General features: G+C 38.4%; 1 protein-coding gene across 10 annotated transcripts in view; it reads right to left on the bottom strand.

Annotated features, from left to right (window-relative positions):
- Window positions 1–2,572: 2,572 nt before the first annotated feature.
- The window catches only part of nedd4l (NEDD4 like E3 ubiquitin protein ligase), a 41,980-nt gene continuing 25,652 nt past the window's right edge, over window positions 2,573–18,900 (bottom strand). For 3 of the 10 annotated variants that reach the window (XM_088435931.1, XM_088435930.1, XM_088435933.1), the window contains 20 exons: window positions 18,558–18,617; window positions 17,682–17,819; window positions 15,130–15,321; window positions 13,384–13,581; window positions 13,163–13,240; window positions 11,651–11,665; window positions 10,272–10,326; window positions 9,614–9,672; window positions 9,336–9,401; window positions 8,728–8,957; window positions 8,100–8,221; window positions 7,953–8,023; window positions 7,782–7,877; window positions 6,555–6,628; window positions 6,416–6,476; window positions 6,272–6,331; window positions 6,078–6,185; window positions 4,879–4,975; window positions 4,561–4,633; window positions 2,573–4,108 (listed from right to left, as the gene is read on the bottom strand). In XM_088435931.1, the coding sequence (XP_088292057.1) occupies window positions 4,006–4,108; window positions 4,561–4,633; window positions 4,879–4,975; window positions 6,078–6,185; window positions 6,272–6,331; window positions 6,416–6,476; window positions 6,555–6,628; window positions 7,782–7,877; window positions 7,953–8,023; window positions 8,100–8,221; window positions 8,728–8,957; window positions 9,336–9,401; window positions 9,614–9,672; window positions 10,272–10,326; window positions 11,651–11,665; window positions 13,163–13,240; window positions 13,384–13,581; window positions 15,130–15,321; window positions 17,682–17,819; window positions 18,558–18,617 (1,956 nt within the window). In that variant the 3' untranslated portion in view covers window positions 2,573–4,005. The remainder of the gene's footprint in view (window positions 4,109–4,560; window positions 4,634–4,878; window positions 4,976–6,077; window positions 6,186–6,271; window positions 6,332–6,415; window positions 6,477–6,554; window positions 6,629–7,781; window positions 7,878–7,952; window positions 8,024–8,099; window positions 8,222–8,727; window positions 8,958–9,335; window positions 9,402–9,613; window positions 9,673–10,271; window positions 10,327–11,650; window positions 11,666–13,162; window positions 13,241–13,383; window positions 13,582–15,129; window positions 15,322–17,681; window positions 17,820–18,557; window positions 18,618–18,900) is intronic. The other 7 variants (XM_088435936.1, XM_088435929.1, XM_088435937.1 and 4 more) reach the window with 5 other exon arrangements.

The following is an 18,900-nucleotide window of genomic DNA, read 5'->3' as shown; positions in this document are numbered from 1 at the left end:
GGTTCAATTCCAGCTAGCTTCACCCTTCCTGTGTGGAGTTTGCATGTTCTCCCCATGCCTGCATGGGTTCTCTCTGACATTCTGACTTCCTTCCACATTCCAAAACCATGCATGGTAGGAGTACTGGACATACTAAATTGCCCTTGTGTTATTGTGAGTGTGAATGGTTGTTTGTCTCAGTGTACCCTGCAGTGGGCTGGCAACCAGTCTAGGGTGTCCCCCACCTACTGCCCAAAGCCAGCTGGGGTAGGCACCAGCAAGCCTGTGACCCTTGTGAGGATAAGCGCCTCTAGAAAATGAATGGATGGATGACCCAAAAAGTATATTTGTCACACTCTGGGTTATTTTTGACCTTACTGTTTAATATATATATATATATATATATATATATATATATATATATATATATATATATATATATATATATATATATATATATATATACTGTATATATATATATATATATATATATATATGTGTGTGTGTGTGTACACAAAATCTTGTTTTAGTGCTGTCAGCAATTGATTCGTATTCACAAAGCTAAATACTTACCAATAATGTGTGTGTGCATTTCTTCGAAGACTATTTAAACCTTATAATAAAATTGCTGTGGAAACTCTCTAAACAACCTCAGTATTTAGACCGCATTAACAATGCATATACCATTAGGGAGCCATACTTCGACCTAATTAAATGGTGCGTGTCCACCTCTAATGGCATGTTTTTTGGGCTGCTGGCTTGTTTGTAAGCCTTTTGAAGCTAGTGTGGCTTTGATAAAATGTCCCCGCGCTGGCAGGCTGGCTTTTATTTGCTTGTCCTTGGAGCTGATAACTTGGGAGATTGCGTGTGTGAATGAACGGACGTCTCTTCACCCTAACACGAGCATTACATTAACCAGCCCTTCAAAAGCCTATTCTCCAAGGTACCAAATCACCAGAAAAGCCTTTTTAAAAAAACGATATGATGCTAATTAACTTATAGTATCATGTAATAGTAGTAACAATAAAACATACTTGGTATAAGTATACTACCCAGACAAAAAATTGAATCTATAGCTGGGATCACCAGACTTTTTGAAACTGAGTGATACGTTTTTGGTACCGAGTATTACGAGAGGCTACCAATTAGATATACTCTTCTGAAATAACCAGTTTTCTTTAAATTATATATATATATATATATATATATATATATATATATATATATATATATATAGAAATAAAACTCAGAAATAAACTTAAACGACAGACTCAGGAGAACATAAATCTAACTGAGACTAACGCCACTTGGATGGTGACAATTTGACATCAACACTTTGACAATGACCCAACAAGAACTGAAGGAAACAGGAAACTATTTACACTCAAAACTAACAAGATAACAAGGAGCACCTGGACAAGAAACAATTGGAAGATGGAGCTGATTGGCCAACAAATGAAGCAAGTTCATGCGGACAGGTGGACGCAATCACACTGACGTGGACAGACATGAGAGGAATAAACCATGAACGTAAAACATGTAAACAAAACCCCACAGCTCAAACATACAAACAAAAAAAAGAGAAAAAGCCCACAACAGAAAATAACAGAAAAACCTTGACACTAAAGACTAAATACAATTTTACTAGCTCACATGTAAAGCAGGCTCCTACTGCAAAACAGTTAAAATGGTAGAGAAGTTTCATGTGTTTCTTAAGGCAAATGAGATATGTACTGTAGATACTTGAAAGGTGTACACTGTACAGTATTTTTAAGTGACGTTTTGTTTAGCTGTTTGATTTTTGTTTATTTTCTTGTAGTTGTGCAAGGACTTTGCGTTTCAAACCAGGAGCAAAATTACATTAACTGCACTAAATGTTTTTTGTTGTTTTTTTAGCTGAGGCCAAAGCTGAGCAGCAGTATAATTTGGCGCCACCTTGTGATATTTTAAAGTGTTTTATGTCAGCACTAACTCAATTTTGATGTTGGTCCATTGATGCACTCCTGTTCGTTCGAAAAGACAAAAATAATGTTGCATTTCCAGTATTAACACATCCATTTATTGAGATTTGGCTGTATTTCCTTGCATTTTTGTGTGTAAGCACAGATCCGCATCAAAATATGAAGATGAAAGTTCTGGTCCAACTTGTATTTCATGTAAATCACCTCTTGTTTGAAGCCACCCACTTATGACGAATATTAATTACTTGGTGGCCCCGATTAAACTTCCCAGCTTCAAAATGGTTCGCTTTTTCTCCTAGTTTGGTATTCATGTTCACTTTAGCAAACGAAGTTTTCAAACAAAACCAGAGAGCCCCAATCTGCAGGAAGGTGTTTGTAGATTAATACTGGCCTTTATTGTCAGTTACAATAGTTACTTTCAGATATAGTTCAAGTGAATAACTTGTCACTCTTGACCCTGTGTTCAATTAAATTTGAAGGCGCTTTTTATCATTTGACAGTGACTGTACATGTTAATTTCCATTTACCGTTCAATGCTCGTTAAGGATTCTTCTGAACACTTTCACACAGTCTACATGGTAAACACGTAACACTAAACACACTTCAGTCTAGTGACAACAAGACAACAAAAGAATTGAAATGTTTCACTTTTATTTGAAGTTAATAAACCAGAGTTGAGAGCAGTGGCATCTTTATTTTTATATATATATATATTTATGTGTGTGTGTACGTATACACACACAGGAATGTGTATATGTATACCGGTACACATACATGTCACCCTTTTTAGGACCAAAACAAGCAAAGCATGTACAAAAAAAGGAGAAATGATGAGGGTGGCGGCAATAGCAGAAAGTGGAAATATTTCAATATTTTTCCCCCCGTAAAATGTGGTCGGTTTAGCAGCTTAACCACATTAGACTGGGTTCTATTGCACCGGCTAAGCGCTGCATACAAAGTAGAATCACATTCAAAAGTTGATGACATAGGTGACCTCAGTGATGTATAAAGTGCCCTTTAGGTTCAATTGTGTTAGAAAAAAGAAGTTCTATTCATTTGATTTTTTTTTGTACGAAACGTGCTGCTTAATATTCAAGCGTTTTTAAATCACAGCTTGTCTTTTTCTCACGCGTTCACACTTCATTTTTAGTGTTGATTGGTAATACTTGTTAAATGTAATGATACATACATTTCTATATCTCCAACAAAAAAAAAAAAGTACAATTTACAGCATTATGAATAAGCCGGGACTATCCATGATAGTCTTATGAAAACTAGCCCCACATCTCCGAATCACAAGCAAACACAACATACATTTTGTCGTTTCATGCTGCTTTTCGGGTCACTACGACAATAATCAAAAGTATCGATAATAATTTAAAAAAACAACCATATTCATTTTTTAAACGTGTTTCCTGTGAATCACTGTAAGAAAAAGTTTTGTTTTTTTCATTTGCACTTCACTTTGCATGATCTTTGAGAATCGTCAAAAATAGTAAACATTAGTACAAAGACGTCATATTTCCTGAAGGAATCATACCAAGGATTAAAAACCATATAATAATAATAAAAAATAATAATAATTCAGCCCCCAAGTTGACAAAAAGGCTCCTGTGACAACTTTGGAGAGGGGACGCGGCAGATTTCCTGAATCGTGATTGGCTAGTTGGATCGCTAAGGTAATCCGGTGTTGGGAGCCATGTTAAGGCCTTGGCTACTATGCTAGCTAAAGTAATGAAATATAATTGGTAGTAGTTAGTAGTAGTGCTTCCACAGGGTGTAGTGGTGACTGGATGGAATTTCATGCTCATGCCAGGGGATTAAATATTCCCCGTTCCCTGCTAGGGCCTGGGGGGCCGGCGACCTATCGTAGTCGCCCCCCCCCGTCAAAAGACATAGGCATGTCGACTCGCTGTACAGTCGGTATGGCTAACAGTCCGGCATTGGCTAACCGCATGCTACGACAGCCGGTATGGACATTTTTTTGTTGTATTTCCCATTCGTCTATGCCGATTAATTGGGAGCGGTCGCTAGGAATGCTGCTTTTCTCACGGAGGCTCCCCGTTTAATCGACGCCTTCGAAGCCTTGTGCGTTTTCCACAGCCATGAGCAGCTTCTCCCGCAGGTCCTCAAATGAATCGTAGGTGGGTAGGTCCAAGCGGTTGAAACTAGCAAAGGACACAAAATATTTCATGTCAAGATGTGGGTGGTCTTTTAACTTCGTATAAACACGCAAAAACGTTTGCAAACACAAAATATGAGACTTGGCGGAATTAAGGTTAAGAAACACAGATGCAAGGTAAAAGCATCTTTAATACTACCAGCTTCTTTACAAAAAGCTGACTAAATGGGCCACAACTCCAAATATGAGACACCATATTTGGTGCCTTTACCAAAATACAGTCTATTATTCTTTAGTTATTGAATTTTTACAATTAAAAAAAATATTACTCCAATTACAATCTGAAACTAGTACAACCACTGTCTAGTGGCAAAGTGATGTGAATGAACTTGGATAATTAATGTAATTTTCAATAAGCTCTGAAGAGAATGGTCTATTAAATTCTTGTATTTTCTAAACGCAAAATACTTGAAAAATCAAAGTGTGACTGTTACATACCAAGTGTGAGCTCTAGGCAGTTTATCTGGCGTTCCCCACTGTTCGATAGTGAAGAGTTGAGGGCCATTTGAACCTGGAACAGGAAAGTTCTGGCTATCATTTTTTCCCATAGCAATTTTAGCATTTGAACCATCAATTCATTTTCTAATAATTTGTCATTTGTTTTGCGCTTCTAGTTTTGCTTTTGCGTATGGTTACTATCCCAACCAAAAGGACAGGAAAATTGGAAAAAGGTAGGGAAAGAAGGGAAGAAAGGACAGGAAGAAGGAAGGAAGGAGAAAAGCAAGGAAAAAAGGAAGGAAGAAGGACAGGGCGCACCATAAAGCTCAGCGAAGCCATTCATGGGCACCCGCGACGTTCCCGTAACAAACTGGAGTAGCCGGATCCTTTTTTCGGCATCCATTAACAGGACAACCTGAAAGAAGGAAAATAAAAAGACTTCATATTTCATACACTTAAAAAAAAAGCAGCAGACATCCAATTATACATCTACAAACGATTAAATTATTTGCAAATAACTCTGCAACAGTCGTCTCGGTTTTTACAGTGTTGTGACTTTCTAAAGGAACAGAAAGGGGTGGAACAGTTGCATGTGGAAAAATGATGTCATCAAATTTGAGTTCAACATTTGATGGAGTTTTTACTTTAGACGCAGCTTGTGGCTCAGCATCCAAATGTAAAAATGATTAGAAAATTGTAGACACTAAATATGTAATATTTGTTTAGTAAAGAAAAGTAGCATTGACTTTTTTTAGTGGTGGTTCAAAGCGCAATACCATTGTCATTACTAATTAAAAATAACATTTTCCTAATGTTTTTTTTAATGTTTAAAAATTTGAAAAAGTATCTTTTATCCTATCAAAAGTATTCCGATTAGTGTCATTATAATAACTCCTATAAATTTGAATTAACAGGAACAAAATGATTCAGAAATGGTTTAGCTGTGAACTATATTATTTCTCTTCTATTGACTGATGTTTTCATCATTTCAGTAGGGGTATCAAGGTATTTCTTCCACTAACATCGGGCGGAATCCTTGCAGCTGCAAAACCACTACTTTTGAGGAGACAAGCATCAGCATTGAATCATAACAGAAAACTATTTAGATCAACAATATATAAAACTAACATGTTTGGACTGCCCGATAATATTGCTTTTAAAACAAAGTGAACTTGATAAGAACGTGAATTATGAGATTTTGGACCAACGTCAGCTTTTATGACATTGTTGAAAACACACAGTAATCTAAACACTAACATTAACTTTCAACACTTGGGTTATAGTACCAAAGTAACAGCGATTGACTCCATTCTTGCTGATGTTATGAAGTTTTAGCTCCTCGTATTTGCTGTGTATTTAAGCTTCAATTCACCCATGATAAGTGGGGACAGGTTGAGTCTTTCGTCAGCACAAACAAGTCTGTTCTTCCAAACGGACTTTGATCTTAATAGGTGATGCCACCGCAGCGATCACGTGTCGCCGTAGCAAAACTAAACAGCGAGCATGTGGCAACAGACCTTCCAGAACCACTGGATGACCGGGTGGTTGGGACAGTAGCCGTTCTTGTAAACTGTGTGCTGCCGCCAATCGTTGACGTCGACGTCGCCCAGGCCGCACATGAGCAACTGCACGAACGCAGCAAGGCGATCAACTGAGTGTTGCGTTCAAATGTTATTGTTCATTTTGGTTAAATAAAGTAAATAATGTATACCTCCAGTTCATTTTCATCAAAGATCTTGATCAGATCTACTTGGATGAGCTCGGTGAAGCCCTGAAAAGAAGAAAACATCTTTATTGAGCAAATGTTGGGGTTTTGCTGCCCCCTGATGGCCACTAGATCGTGGTGCAGAAATACCTCTAGGAAGGCGTTCATCTGCTTCTGCACACGATTAACAAACCTCCACTGAATGACCAGACTGTTGGGGGACAAAGAGTGTCATGACATTGACCACTGCATTGTCATAACACATGAACTGTGCAGCTAAGAATCTCACTCGATGTATTCGTTCTTGTTATCGTTGGTGACCACCATGTCCGAGCCGCTGGGCTTGAGGTCCACCTGGTATGTCTGGGAGAAAAAAGGAAATTCAAGCAATGATGAACATGTCCTTGCGTTTGTTTCTGACTGGAGACATCAAGTCAAATTCCGCTGGGACTTCATTGAAGCACAAGGCTAAGAATTTGCCTAAAATGGCTACTTTGAAATGGCACTAATTTCTGTACATTTTCTAGGGCAGGTATTTCCTCATTTAATTGCCATCCATTTAAGATGACAATGTTCAATTCTTGGCATAAGTCGGAGACTTTTTCGTACATGCTGCTGTGATAGATCATTTCAGCCAGCTACCTGCTGATCAGGGAAACTGGAATCAAGGGCTTATTTTTCTTTAAATTTTGGGGAGGGTTACAGTTATCAAGTGTGATTTGGGGAATTGTATTGGGGAGGCCCATAATACATAATGTTTTACTAAGATACACTCTCTTTTAATTAAACACACAAAATATTACAGGATTTGAATTATATGAATCCCATTAAATATCTCAACACAGTCACTGTGGGCGGGAATATTTGACTGCCTCACGATTCATTTAAATTCTGATTTAAGGGTCTACAATTTAATTCATAATAAATTTTTCAATTCTAAATAATTTTTGATTCAGAATTTGATTGACAATGCTGTAAATGTGCAAAGAAAGGTCAGAGAAAGATAGATCAAATTGCCATTTTTTCCCCCATTTTGAATTTTAGGGAAAGAGCCTTTTTTTCACAAAAACATTGTGTGAACCACAACTGCCCCTCTTTTATTTATTTTGATTAATTTACATAAAAACAACAAAAATCCAAGATGCAAGACATGTTATTTGATGATATGCTGTACATCTAAGTGACTTGATGTACCATTTATTATAATTAAATACAATAGAAGTACATAGGAAAAAGGTTTTAAGATAGCGCAGATAAACATTGATGTGAAGGCCAACCAAAATAAAAGCATACTATAGCCATTGCATTGACTTCCATGTATTATTTGAGATGTATTTTAAAACTGGCCTTTGCAGGATGCCAATGGCATGTGATATGATGTTTGTTGCCTCCTTGTTAATAGTGCGCATCCAGCGTAGTTGACGATAGTGATCTGTGTGCATTATCAAAATTGTTCAACAAAAACAGCTTCCTGATACCAAGATCAACTCAATTTAAATGCTGCAGTTTTGATTACCTGTCCGAAGTTGTCCTCGTCGATGCAAAACCGCAGATCCAACTCCATGGGATCGTTCTCTAGGATCCACTTCAGAGAGTTGTAGTATTCGCTGTCCTGTAGGAAAAAAGGAAACACTTAAAAAGAGTTTTATAGATCAGACTCAAGAGGTTCAGGACTGCAATGGCTCACCACAGACTCCATGTCCTTCAGGGAGATCTGTTTACCAAGCATCATCTTGTAGAACGGTCGTATGAAGAAGCCTGCAGGGGGCACAAGTGGCTTGTTGGTGAATATCAGAAACTGAGGTCGGTTGTCAACAGGAGTAAAAACGCTCACCATCCAGTAGCTTCCCATGAAACACGGCCATTCCCGCCACACGTCCGATGAACTTGAAATAAGAAAGGTGGTCTTCATTGCACAGGCCGGAGTTGGGGTTGATCTGGAGTGTGTAGTTGTCTCTGCACATAGCAAACAGCAACAATCAAGGCCTTGAGTGGAATAATTATTAAGGCCTACTTTCATCAAATGACACTCAAAACTAATTTCAGTCAAGAGCAGTGGGGTTTTCTGGGTAAAATATCAAAACAGGTGGATTTATCTGCCTCATTATCAGTTGCTAAGGAACATCTCTTGTCCTAATTTTAGACAAAAGAACTCCAAAGCAACGGCACAAATGTGTATTCAAGGGCTTGATCACATGATTTTCGTTTGTTCTACCTTTGCTCTACATCACAAAAAAAAAATGTAAGCTAATTGCTGGCGCCAGCAAAATCAGGCAAGCAGGAACCTTCCATTATATTCACTTGTTTTGAATATGAGAACCAGTTTACATCAGGATGGATTTTTGAATGAGAGGAAGAGTTAGTCAAAGTGAATGGACATTTAAAAAAGTCCCACTGGGAAACAATAGTTCACCCCCGCCCCCCGCCCCATACAAGTGAGCGGAACTATTTCTTGGACTTACGTGGCGGAGTATTCAAAGAGACCGTAATAGGGGTTGAACATCTCCTTGGACAAGAGGAAGAACCACTCTCGGGCCACTCCCCCATAATCCAAGCCCTTCTCCGACTCAAACTCTATCCATAGACGTGCTTTCAAAACGTCTGGCTTTTTGAGCGACATGATCCGACGATACGACTCCTCAAAGATGTTGTTGCGATGAAGCTTCATCTCGAACCGGTTGGGGATGTCAGCCTGTAAATTTACAAATTGTATTTCTTTTTTTTTTAATCTATATATAACATTTTACTTGGCGACATTGGCAATTTCTTATCTTGTCTCATAAGGGACAATTTGTTCTACCTGCTTACTTGGAAAACAACCAGCATCACTCAATATAAAACTATAAACCTTTACATTATTGACCTTTAACATGCTCAGTCACTCATAAAGCAATTAATGCTCAAGATTAATACCCAGCAGTAGAAATTAACACATAACTATGATTTTAAATGTAGATTTAAAAGAAAGTAGCATTTAATGAGCTCCAAAGTCAGTGACAAGCATCTTCAACGGAAAACTTGGGAGGTTTCCATTGTAATATTATACCGAATATCCCGGCACCCTTCTTACCGGTTTCTTTAACTTCTTCCGAAAGTAGTCATACTTTTGCTTGAACTCTCGGGAATATGGAACAGCCTGCAAATGAGACAGGACAAGCTATTTCAAACTGCAAGGTGGAAACATGGTTTAAAGGGCCAACCTGACAGTTATGCTGCACAGAACTGACCCTAAGGCGTTGGCATGCTAAGTGACTAAAGAAGAGACTGACACATAGAGGCTATAGTGTTAACAGGAGTGTGTGTCATTTCCAGTGCATGGAAAACATCAGCAACTGGAATACTACTCACGGGTCCGGTAATAGCAGGACTCTGAAGGCGAGGGTCCTCCCACTGCGTGTTCTTCGTATCTAGAGGAGACCAAACAAACATAGGATTACTTCCAGGCCAAGGCCATCATTGAGTAACCAAGAGTTTTGTGTTTACAATAAAACCCCACTATCTATGGGGGCTATTATCACATTTTCTTGACTATTGGCAAAATTAACATTCTATTTATGATTTTTAAATTGGGAATTTCTCTGAATATTCAAACAGTCGAGGGAATTGTGCTATAAAGTGGCTGTAACTCAACTATCCATTGCTTACTCAAGTTTTTCTTCAGATGGCGAACTAATGAGAAGCATCTCTAATGGAGTTCATTTTGCCTCAACTCTAGGACAAGTTGAAGAACAATTTCAAACCATTCATTCACATAAAGCACATCCCAACCAATAACAGCAGGTAGCTTCTTTTACAAGCAATAAAATCCAGAATAGATTATTTACTTTATTTTCTGTTTGGGAGAAGGGAATCTGAGATGCTTCCTGTTTTCCTTTTAAATTAAAAAAAAAAAAAACAAATCGCATGACTATGTTGCAGAACATTAAGTTTGACAAACCCATTAGAATATTAGTCAGCATTAAGTGTCTGAATGTGAGATGGATAAGAATCTCAAATGTCATCTTACTGTGGTCAATGTAGAAGGTGCGCCCATCTGTGTGAACTCGCTCTTCCCATCCAGGCTGCAAAGACAAAACAAAATGAAGCATGAAACAGGTTAAAAAAATAAAACTAAATTAAAAAAAAAACAAATACCATCACCATTTAGAACAGGCCGTGCTCAAATAGTCATTCATACCTGCTCTATAATAGCCCCCCCCCCCCCCCCCCCCCCCGAAGAATATGTAAATAGCAAAGTTCAATCCAAACTTTTTTTTTTTTAGTCGCTTCTATTTGAGTCAAAACTGCAAAGACACAATGGATACCACCACACATGACATAGAAGGCTTATCACCACAACTGTCACCACTGACTTCCGGTTCATACTGGAGAGCCATCACCAAAGAGTCACAGGCCACGCACGCACACGCACACACACACGCACACACGCACACACACCCAGCATCGGAAGTCAGGCAATTCAAGTAAGAGGATAAAGGGGAAAGGGACGGGGGGCTCAAAAAATGCCACGTCTTCACTCCTCAGTTGTAAAGTAAATGCAGACATGTGCAGTTCCAACCTTCAAAGTTGGCTTTTGCCTCTCTTTCAATCGCAATATTACATATACATCCATGTCTGACTGAGATTTGTAAAGAACTAGTTTTGTTAGTATATTCATTATATTATTATAAGACCCAAATTGTCCATAGTTTATTTTTTTATTCTATATTTTAATATAAGTTACTTGAGAAATGTGTCTTTTTGATTGATATTATTGTCAGTGATAAGGGTTCAGGAAATCATTTATTTTATTAATTTCATTTTATCAGGTTTTTTTTTTTCCTGTTGAATATCAGAATGTGTATCAGTCATTCTCTGCCATTGACCGCTATATGTCAAACATCCATTTGAATTGGGCTGGCAGAGAATAAGTTGATTCATTCATAGTCGCCATTGGCAGTGAATGAGATCATCAAAGTTTCATGAAATGACAGTTTGGACCGTGAAACAAATGAGTCCAAAACCGATTGCATTTAGCTTTTGTTTCAGTGGGGCAATTTGGATGTCCACCTTAAAGGCACTCCTACATTCATCGCCCTCCTTGCTAAAAATTTTGCAAGCGCTGTTGTCCCTCGGTAGTAGAGTTACACAGACATGGCGTAATCTTAGATGCCCCTGGGAGAGAGCCAAAAGGGAGGGGTGCTGGTGCAGAGGCCGTGCGGAGAAAGAAGGCTGGAAAGGGATGAAAACTTAGAAAGGGGTATAACCCATTCATGCTGGTAACAAGAGAGAGAAAGAAAATGAGGGGGGGGAAAGCGCAGTGCTGTCTGCAGGCATGACGTGACCACAGCGTGGCAGACCAGACAGGTAGGTAGGTAGGCAGGCAGAGGGAGAGAGCCAACCAACCTCCTCTGGTAGGTGCTGCCAAACACACACGGCCCCGGGGGGGTGCGAAGGAAGTAGTGGACATTATTAGATCCACCAGAACAGAAGAGAGAAATAATAACATACACACGCATGCGCACGCACAACCACACACGCCAAGAAGTGACATTATGGCGCTAGAGTAATCTTGCTCCCTTGTCAAAACAATCCCATTTCCCATTTCCAGACCACACACTCAGTGTTCGCACAACACTAAAAAGGAAATGCCTTGGTGAGACAGCACCTTAATCATGGACCTCAACACATCAAGCAAGGGAACTTCAAAAACCAAATGCCAATGAAGTAGTACAGCCGAAAAAAAAACATTACAAATTGAATGTCGACTAAAATCTATCGATGCAATACTCGAGCAATTTTTCCTCACGCAATTAGTTTTGTTTTTTAGTGATGTCACCATAAGACACTAACCAAAGTTGGTTAATTTTCAGCAGACAAAAGCAATACACTGACTATACAAAAATATACAGTAGCTAAGTCAACAAGGAGAAATATATATATATATATATATATACTTATATTTATATAAATTTTTATATTTATGTCACCACAGAAAAACATCAGTGATAACAAAAGTTGGAGACAAGCAAGACTATAGCAAAAATGACAATGAGCCTTAAAAACACATACATTATATAATAGGGTTTCAATTGATGTTAATGGTATTTAATGATTAATTTAGTGTCAGTTATGTTTGCATCTGTCCTATGCCTGAAAATTAGCGATATTGTTAATTGTCCATTTCTTTCAATCTAAAAGCAGATGATCACTTTTTTTTTTTTTTTTTTTGCCAAAAAGGTCCATTCCTGCTAGGCCCTCAGCTGCTTTTTTGGGTACCAATGAATTGGGGCGTGATCAATTGAACTGTGCGAGGATCCTGTGCACATACACTGTGTGCAGGGTTCTGTGAAAAGAGTGGCCAAATCTTGATTTGTCAAATTGTAAATATGGTTAAGCATTGTAAACCAACTAAATGTAAAATATGGACTGTATTTTTATAACATGGCGGCGACTGGCTTCATTAAAAGCACAAAATGGCCGTGGCCGTAGATTTATGTGCTGCTTGGCTTAAAGAAACACCAATCTCTCAACGAATTAGATACAGTGATGTCAAAGCCCTTCACAACCAGTTGAAAGAGGTTCTGAGGAACATCTCTGTGCAATAGTCGCAAAGCCCCGAAAAAGAACAATGGAAAACAACACATGCTGTTTTTAGGTAAAACCGATACAATAGAAAAGGGGCTAAAGATTATCTGCTTTCATGGAAGACAAGTGGAATCAGAAAATTTACTATTAAGAAGCTGAAATTCTAAGGGTTTTGACAATTTTAAATTAAAGAAGGTCTCAATTAACCCATTATCAAAATAATTTATGCTTAATTTACACACAATGGTAACAATATTGTACATTTTTGTTTTATTTCATTATTTTTTAGGTTCTGGTTAAAAGCACGATCTAGCAGCAAAATGTACTTACAGGAAGAGGGCCGAGTTCCCCAGGCTCCATTGAGTTTTTAGTCCTCATATGAACCGGATACTTTAACCTAGGATCTTCCTATTTTTTTGTGTAGGAGTAGGGAGGAAGATTGGGAGGAGCAGAAAATATTCATTTTAGTTCATTTTTAATTCTAAAATCATTAAATAATACAAATTCAGAGAGGTGGCATGGTAAGTAGAACAGGTAAGACTATCACCCACCCAGGTGGTTGTTCTGCTGTTGTGGTCGATGAAAAACGGCCTTCCATTGGGGGCTATCCTCATCTCCCAGCCAGGCGGCAGAAAGCTCTGCTGGGCCTTGTGCTGAGACTTGGGTGAGCTGTAGGGTGAAGGCTGAGGAGACTGAGGGTTGGAGAAGGTGTCCTTCACTGCCCGCCGTGCCTGGATATTGTTGGCCCCCTGGATGAACAATTACAAAGAGCAGGGTTACAAACAAAGGCAACAAACAACAAACAAAGACAAACCTTCCAAATGCAATGGAACCCTGTAGTAATGTCTTTAAAGAATTAAGTCAACTTTTTCTTCCCGAATGAAAATACCATTGCTTCACAGCAAGCAACCGACACCTAACACCATGCAATTATTTTGTATGGCGGTAGATTTGGTGCAAAAGTCTTTCCTACTTGTACAGTGGAACTGTAATAGATTTGTAGTTGTACAAAATGACTTATAGCTATAGACAATGTTTGTATTTATAAACCTAGAAATAAATTCCGTCAACATCTAGCCATGTAGAAAACGACAATACATTGATGGATGTTAAAATGAATCAATAAGTTGATTAGCCAAGATGGCCCTGTATTGCAACCTAGTGCCATCTTAATTTGATGCGATTTCGACATCCAGTTCACTGAGGTGAATGATGCAAAACTCACGTGTACAAAGAATACTTGACTATTAAAAGTAACTTCTCCGACAACAAATAATTTCTAGACCAACAAAATTGAGGATTCAACTAAGTTATTTTTCCCACACCGTTCAAGTTACTATTTTGCTGAACTCAAATTATTTTCAACAGCTACCAATCATTTTAATTTTATTACATTTCCATTGTACGTGTCCACATGACGAATATTAAAGTTACTTTTGCACTAAATTTACCTGCAGTTTTCTAACATGTTCTTAAAATAAATTGACAACAAATGAAAAAAAAAAATAGATTGCACTTACAATTAGCAATGCTAAAGAAAGACGGATGATTCACTGCATTCAGTTTCTCACTTTTAATGAGGATAGTCAGTGCTAAAGGTCATCCTGAACTCTCAAGAGTTAACTTTGTGATTTTCAAGCTTCTCAAAGAACATCAAGCACACAGAGGCTAATAAGTGTTGCGTCCTCACAAAGAAAATCCTCATTAAATGCCCATCTCAACTTAAACACGACGCGGCACATGTTAATTAACACAGTGTCTAATCTGGATGCTATAATTAAGTTATTGTTTTTTCCACTAGGTTTTTGACGGCGTCTTATTATCACACACACCTACACACAAATTAATTAAATCTCAAATTAAAGCTCTCTTGGTAGTTCGACAGCTAGTGACAAAGACCCTATTCCACACACGTCCTCTTACAGTAAGTGGCCACATTTCTTTGATGTATTTATCGTTTCATCGCAAGATTCAGTTAAAGTACTGCTTTGAGCGCCTCAAAGTACAGAAAAAAAAATTCTTTCAGCAAGTTTCTTCTTTCACAAGCGTGAAAGTGAAACAAATTATCACCTAGTTAAGCAGAATACACAATACACCGAACTCAGGAAGGAGCTAAGTGAGGATCACAGGGGTGGAGAACCAAGTTTTTGTCATTCAAATTGCTCTGATTGCTATTACAAAGAATTGCCTGTTACCACTTGTGACAAATACTAAAACAGTTTAGGTTTTAGGTTGGAATTACACATTAGGTTCACCACCCCTGTTTTATAGGACTGGAGCGAGTGACTAGGTCTCACCTCCAAGGGGGTAGAGAGGGTTACAGTAGGGGAGCTGAGGCTACGAGGTCGTCGGACTTGGGGCTCATGGAGGTGGTTGTTGGAGGCATTAGAGGAGGCATTGGAAGAGGGGGAGGGGGCAGGTGTCAAAGCGGCGGCTGCTCCTGACGGCGACGCCACCCCCGCAGAGGTGCTGGCTCCATCTTCAGTCAGCTGTCAGGTAGAAAAGCACTTTGAGGTTAAGATGGGTTGGTAACTAACATTCCACACGATGCTTTTCTGCTCCCCAGTGGAGTACAGAGGGACACTGCAAAAACAGCGCTGTATTAAATGCATCAGGGAGAACAATGGCCCCTTTTACACTGCTTGTAAAAGCCTGCATTTTGTTGCAGTTGCGTAAAAATGGCGCAGGCAGATAGTCGGCCTGGCATTTTAACTGCAACAGAAGGGGATGCAGTCTGTATTCCACACCACTGTGAATTTTAACACTGACTTTTCCCGCCTGGTAGTCGCTGTTCAAGAACTATTTTTTTACATCACACTACTTTATGGGCCTGATGTCATCTAATTATTTGACTTGGAGACAGTGTGTGATTGTAAAAACAGTGTTGTGCCCTGTAAGCTCAATCTAAAAGGGAACAGTATAATACCCTATTTTCTGTGTGATCGAAAGACAAATTTTATCTGAGACATTTGGTTACTTATTACTTAGAACCCACGGTTCTATGTAAAAGGTGACTGTATGATACCCATTTTCTATGTAATTGACCACGTAAAAGACTATTTCATCCGAGACATGAGAGGTCATTTACTGCAGCAAAATGAATGGCTGTACTTTTCCATCAACAGTCAAATGACAATGAAATGGTATGCTTGCATTAGCGTGAGACTTTTTTTTTTTGATAGACCTTGACTGACAAATGAGGAAAACTATCAATTAGTAATAATTAGCCAGTCAGTAAGAAATTTATATATATATATATATATATATATATATATATATATATATATATATATATATATATATATATATATATATATATATATATATATATATATATATTTATTTTTTTTTTGGGCGCAATACAGCGGTATGGAATGAATGGATGGAAAAATAAATTAGGGTGTCAAAAACACTTTAATTGGAAATAGTCATAGTCAAAGCTAATTTTCTTTTAATCGCATTAGTCTAATTTTTAATCTCCAACGTTATGCTTTCCGTTTAATGATCACATCGTATTTTTATGAACCATGCTTCTTGTGCTTATATTGTTGGGGGTGGGAAAACAAAATGTTTGCCACACCCTGAAGTGAACACTGATTGGCAGTGAAGTGAACACTGATTGGCTGTCAATGTGTTTGGCATAATCTGATTTGATTCCTTTGTGTGAAGAGATGGCGTCCAAGAGAGCATGTGAGAGATTTCGATCCGAGGGCATAGTGATATGCATTCTTGCTTGCTTACCACAGAAGCAGGTCAACTATAGACTACCACATAAATGCAAAGCACTGCAGAGACAGCTAAAAGGTTTATGTATCGAGCTATAGCAAAGCTAAACTAAAATTGAGAACACAACGGACAATTTTTTTTGTTAATTTCTTATTATTTGGTGACTGAACAAAAACAAGCACAATTCCTCCTGATGATTGAAACTAAAGGTTACAGTCGGCACTTGGGAACTGTGTCAAATACAGCAGAATGTAAATGGTTACAACTGCATCTGTTAAAATTTGTTAAAGTAAATAAATGACTGAAGCCATGTTTTTTTTTTACTTGTACATTGATTTTTTTGATCTGCCACAATAATTCAATGTGTATAAAAAATGGCTCAGTTTTTCTCAGAGATATTTAGGTGAGGTTACAAAAAGATTTAATTAGATGAATGAATCTCAGATATCAATTATGTGGATTTTAATGTTGACAGCACTTATGATAAAAAGCCTGTACCTGGCTGAGCTGTCAACTAACTCAATTACTGGCATTGACTGTTATAGAAATGACTGCCACATCTAAGATACAAGACTTCTAAAACCACTAACCAGAAATAGAACCTTGTAAACCTAGTATTCATCCCATGATAAGCAGGTACTGTGCAGTGGAAAAGGGGCAACACTAACACACCTTTTACCTTTGCCAAGAAGTTTTTTCCTCTTTTTTTTTGCTTGCTAAAGTTAACAAAACTTCCAAATTAAGGAATGTTCACCCTTGGCGAAGGTCTACCAAGTGCCAGCTAGGGCTGCAATGAAAGGCTTTTGAACTGGGATTCCCTCCTTCCAATCAATGATTGAGACGGACGAAAATCGTACAATGGATACACAAGCGCAAACACAATCACCAAAAAGAGATAATACATGTTCATATCTGAACAGACTCGACAGATAAACACAGTGGAACGATAAACTTGAAGGAGAAAACACAGCTCCAGTCCAGAGCGTCAGAAAACACTAGACGAGAGAAGGAAGACTGAGATGAGGGCACAAACAACCAACTGACAACAAGGGGACAAAAAGTGAATCAACGCCATGACGATGTTGATGCCAAGTACAGCTCCCGCCTCCTTGACCTGCTGTACCTGCACAATGGGCCTAGTCCAGGTAGTGGTGCGGTTGTTATGGTTGACGTAATAAGTTCTCCCTTTGGCGTCCTTCCGCTCCTCCCATCCAGGGGGCAGGCCCGGGGTGCTCAGACTGAACGCAGTGGCTGTGGGAGACTGGCACCGCCCGGTGTGGAAAGAGAGCAAAAATAAACGTGTCAAAAATTGCAAGATGATGTCTCCAGGAGGGAAATGTAATATGTCCGATTAGCAAATCAAAGGCACAGAAGTCACCACCCTGTGTCAGTTGAGGGGTGCAACAAAAGCCATATAGTGACATCTTGGCGTTTGACGTGATTTAAGTGTGATATTGTGACATTTTGATTTTTCAAGACATAACATCTCATACAATATAGAGGTGTATGAATATTATTTTGGAAAAGGGACAGGAACATGTAACTACCTTCAACTGTTGTCACTTGCCTACTCAGTATACAAATACACTGGAGGTCAGACACTACTTGGCAGAAATTAAGCTGGTAACCTCATTTGAAACCCCATTACGTGATTGGGAATTTCAGTGGCGCAAACTCCCACTGGACTTTAATCTACCTCTTCTGGGTTCTTATAATGGAGGCAAAGTAATAACATTTTCAGTTTTCCAAACTAGAAACTAATACATTATAAATGAGAAGATTGAGATTAAATATATTGGTATTGAAGTGTATACAAGTCATGTATGTAATGGTCAAATTGATGCAAAGAGCTTTCATCTCATTTTTAAAGTCTGTAAAACCTGAAAATGTTTGTATGCGATAAGGGAAAGAAAATATAGACAGCTATAGGGGATGATTTTATGAATAAATTAAACAAGGGGTACAGACAGTTTGTATTGTACATAAACTGAGACATTACCGTGGTATCCTCACCACCTGAGACTGTTTGAGCTCTGGTTCTTCTGGAATGGGAACGCTGCTGGTGGCAGACAACAGTATTGTCAAGAAGGGGCAAAAATAAAGTGGGCAAAAAAGGGTATTAAGGTGGGGCGATATTTTTAATAGACACTGAAAAGACAAAAGGGTGGCCATAGAAAGTGATTGGGTTTGGGAGGGAAGCTGTGAATTTTTGGGTGAGGAAAAAGTTTTTGGGTTGTGATGTGTTAAGAGGTTGTGATTGGTTGATTGGATTATGCGAAGAAAAGATCAATAGAGTTAAACATTATTTACAAGTATTACAATTTATGCCAAGTCAAAGTGGA

This window comes from Hippichthys cyanospilos, chromosome 15 (assembly GCF_059441005.1).
Source record: "Hippichthys cyanospilos isolate Australia breed blue-spotted pipefish chromosome 15, RoL_Hcya_1.0, whole genome shotgun sequence".
NCBI lineage: Eukaryota > Metazoa > Chordata > Actinopteri > Syngnathiformes > Syngnathidae > Hippichthys > Hippichthys cyanospilos.
The sequence above is the reverse complement of the archived record's forward strand: the minus strand, read 5'-3'. Positions and strand labels throughout refer to the sequence as shown.